Source organism: Hydra vulgaris, chromosome 05 (genome assembly GCF_038396675.1).
Source record: "Hydra vulgaris chromosome 05, alternate assembly HydraT2T_AEP".
NCBI lineage: Eukaryota > Metazoa > Cnidaria > Hydrozoa > Anthoathecata > Hydridae > Hydra > Hydra vulgaris.
The window spans coordinates 3,188,701-3,193,213 of NC_088924.1; the positions used below are offsets into that span (position 1 = coordinate 3,188,701).

At 27.3% G+C, this 4,513-nt stretch overlaps 1 protein-coding gene across 1 annotated transcript; it reads left to right on the plus strand.

Annotated features, from left to right (window-relative positions):
* The first annotated feature begins 1,666 nt into the window (after positions 1-1,666).
* On the plus strand, positions 1,667-2,437 carry LOC136080118 (uncharacterized). The gene has a single exon (XM_065796728.1). It carries the CDS (start codon positions 1,667-1,669, stop codon positions 2,435-2,437), a length of 771 nt encoding a protein of 256 aa, XP_065652800.1.
* Positions 2,438-4,513: the final 2,076 nt, after the last annotated feature.

Here is a 4,513-nt window from a genome sequence, read left to right on the forward strand (position 1 = left end):
ACAAGAATTATAAATGTTGAAAACGAAATTATATTCGCTGCTTATTAGGTGATTCACTCATTTTCCCAGTATGTCTTATATTTTCCAGTATGTCTTATATTTTCCAGTATGTCTTATATTTTTTGAGAATTATACGTTTCTAAAAATTAGAAATTTATAGCATAACGCGGCCATAAACATTGTTTCCCGTTGTTACAATTTATCCATCAACAATGGTTAACTAGAGCCCTTTTCCATCTTCCACCACACTCACTCTTGTTTGTGTTTTTGTCAATATTTTATGTAGTCCAATTACTCCAATTATTATTATTTACTATAATTATCCCACGAGGTAACGTCAAGTTAGTCATGCAGGTAAGCTTTAACTAAATAAAATATTTCATATTGAAAAAAAATGTTTAGAAGCCATTTTAAAAGTTTAGAAATCTTATAAATCCGACTCATCTAGCTTAGAAACCTACGTCTGAATATTCTTTATAAATATGTTTACTCAGAATATTTTCAAAACAAATTTTTGCAACTGAAAATATATTAAAATTTATTTATTTTGACATTTTTTTTTTCATTAGAAACTTACTTTATAAAAATTCAAACAACTCCTACTTGCTTTAAATGCTCTGAAGACATTGTAAGGATAGTATACGTGCGTAGTTGTACTTTGGTGAAGGTTTTTTCCAGTTTCTTGACGTTTTTCCTAAAACGGTTCAAAAGATTTTCCTTATTGAATAATTTTTACTATATATGTTGCGATAATTTTTTTGAGCCGCAACGGCAAATTTTTTTCTAGAAAAGTTAGCAACCATTTAAAATAAAAATTAACTACAGCTTATATAATAAACCTCTGAAAACAACCCAGCGGGACAGACGTCAATCAGACGTATTACGGACGTCTTAACTAGGTTGCGACGTCTCAGGCTAAATTAGGACGTCCTAAAGACGTCCGGTAAAGACATTTTTGCTAGGACGTTCTAGTGACATCTACATTAAGGCGTTATCAGGGCTTCCATATTGAGACATCCTATTGACGTTCCTAAGACCTACTTTAGACGTCCTAATTACTTGAGAAATAAGTTGTCTTAAAGATGTCTTCAAAAAAATTTAAATTATTAGTAGAAAAATTTATATATAAACTTAGCGCATACAGTATTATGCGCTAACTCGGTTAATTAAAAGTGCTTGCTTGTTTTGGTTAATTATTTTGATATAATAAATTTTGTTTGGTTATTTATCGTTTAAAGATATTTTCCAATTTTCTATATTCTATGCTCTATGATTTATAAACTATAATCTATACAATTTTTGAATAAAAGAAAATTGAGTTTAGTTATTAAGTGTAAATAAGTTGCCAGTATAGTGCACAGTGGGCCAGCTATGGACAAAAGTCAAAATTTTGACATGATCCAATCTGTCTAAAAATCATATACATGTTCTATATATATATATATATATATATATATATATATATATATATATATATATATATATATATATATATATATATATATATATATATATATATATATATATATATATATATATATATATATATATATATATATATATATATATATAATTTTTTGCGTGGCGAACATCGTGGTGAACAGACGCGTTTTCTTACAGTTAAATATTTTTTGGAATTTTTTTAATTCGTTAAATAAAAATTGATATGTCTAAATCAGAAGAGTTAGTTTCGATTGCTATGATGAGAGAGCTACTAAATATTCAAAAAGAAACAATTTTGTCTTTTTTTCATGAAGCATTATCGAACATAAATGAGAGGTTTGATAACTTTCAATCTAGTTTTAAAGAAGTTCGGCGAGAACTCGACGAAATGAAATCTGGATTAAATTTTGTTGGCGATGTATTCAACGATAAAGCTAGAGCAGTTGAGGAAAAAATTAATAAAGTTCACGATGATTTATCAAATGTACGAAAAATGCAGGGTAAAATATCTTCTGACAATATTGAGTTAAAATTAAAAAGCGTTGATATTGAAGACCGTAACAGAAGAAACAATTTAAGAATTGACGGGGTCGTTGAAAATAACGAAGAAAAGAATTGGGAAATCACAAAGAAAAAGGTAAAGCAACTATTTAAAGATAATCTTGGTATTGAAAAAGATATTATAATTGATCGGGCTCATCGAGTGGGAGTAGCTAATGATAAACGAGAACGAACAATTGTCTTGAAGCTCCGGGATTACGAGGACAAAAAAACAATTTTGGAAAGAGCAACAAAATTAAAAGGAACTAATATCTTTCTAAATGAAGATTTTAGTTTTACCACGCGAAAAATTCGAAAAGAACTTTTTGATCAGGCGAAGATACATCGTCAAAATGGCTATTTTGCAAAAGTTGTTTACAACAAACTAATTGTTCTCGAATTTCGAGAAAACACCCGCAACACAGATGTTATTCCGACATGCGTAAACGAGTAAGCGTTTTGAGTATTTTAGTTTTTAATTATATTAAATATTTTTAAATTATACATTTTTAAAAAATGGCAGCGCTTTTTCCACAGAATTTAGATTTTCACAATTTAAATTTAGACTTTATTGAGGACAACTTTATAAATAACCTATCAGAAGAAAATATAAATATTTTTCAAGAAACTCAAATAAACTTAATTAACACACCGTATATTGATCCTTTTGAATTTAAAGTAATAGCAGATGATGGCTCATTTTCTGTATTACACATAAACATTAGAAGCATGCAGCAAAATTTTGATAAACTTAAAGAATTTTTAAATATTTTAAACTACACGTTCGACATCATATCTATTTCAGAGACTTGGCATGATACAGAAAGTTCTCTTGAATTAAATTCTAATTATATATTACCATTTTATAAACTAATAAGTCAATCAAGAAGAAATGGGAAAAAAGGAGGAGGATTAGGAATTTATGTCTTAGAAAAGTATGCTTTCAAGATAAAAAATATACTATGCTTTTCAAATGATAACTATGAAAGCCTTTTAATTGAAATTATTAATAAAAAATACCGAAACATTTTAGTTGGATGTGTTTATCGTCCACCGAGTGGAAAAATAAAAAATTTCGAAACCTTTATCAAAAATACGATTATGAAAATAAAGAAAGAAAATAAGACTTTATATATAACTGGTGACATAAATCTTGATGCTCTTTCTAACACAAAATTTCCAAAAATAAAATCTTTTTTCGATATGCTTTTTAAATTTAATGTCTTGTCAACTATTAATAAACCAACGCGAGTAACAAAAACCTCTGCAACAGCAATAGACAATATTTTTATCAATAATTATTTAGAAACGACATTTGAAACCGGTATATTTTTGACAGATATTAGCGATCATTTCCCGATATTCATAAAAATAAAAAACTTTAAATCTATGTCTGATTGTCATTCAAAAATTATACATTTAATAAAACGAAATTTAAAATTGAGTAACACTAATAAATTAACAAGTAGACTAAAACAAGAAACATGGAACAACGTATATAAATGTAAAGATACTAATGAAGCTTACAATGCCTTTTTAAGTACATTTTTGGAGTACTTTAATGAAACCTGTCCAAAGAGATAATAACAACTAAGTCAAAAGCAATTGCTAATCCGTGGATGGATAAATCGTTATTAAAGTGCTCAAAAAAAAAAAAAAAACTCTACAATAAATTTTTGAAAAATAGAAACAATGATAATGAAAAAAATTACAAAAATTATAAATTTTTTTATCAAGATCCCATTAAAAATGCAAAAAAAAAATATTACAGTAATCAAATTAACAAATGCAAATTTGATAGCAAAAAAACATGGTCCATCATTAATCTCATAATGGGAAGAGAAAAACTAAATTCACCTTCTCTTCCTAAACGAATTGTTATTGAAAATAACGATATGTTTTGTCAAAAACTAATTTCAGAAGAATTCAATAAATATTTTACAAATATTGGTCCTAATCTTGTAAATAAAATTGTACCAACATCTGTATCATTTAAAACCTATCTTAAAACCACGAATAACGTTACCATGCTTGATTATGAATTAGGCTATGAAGAATTAGAGGCAGCCTTTGCCTCCTTAAAAAAAAAAAAGGCTCCAGGATTTGATGAGATATCTAGTGATATAGTTATTGCAAACAAACACAGTCTTAATCGACCCCTGATTCATATACTTAAGCTCTCATTAAATTCTGGGATATTTTCGGATGTACTTAAATTGGCAAAAGTAATTCTATTATACAAATGTAATGATCATTCTGACATTTCAAACTACAGGCTAATATCAATACTTTCTGTATTTTCAAAACTCTTCGAACGTGTAGTTTATAATAGAACCTATGATTACTTCATTAAAAACAATTTTTTTTACCCAAATCAGTTTGGCTTTCAAAAAAATCTCTCTACAGAACATGCAATCATTGAAATAGTAAATCAAATAACTAATGGTTTTGAAAATAATAAATTTACTTTAGGAGTGTTTCTTGATTTATCAAAAGCATTCGATACAGTGGACCATTGCATTCTATTAGA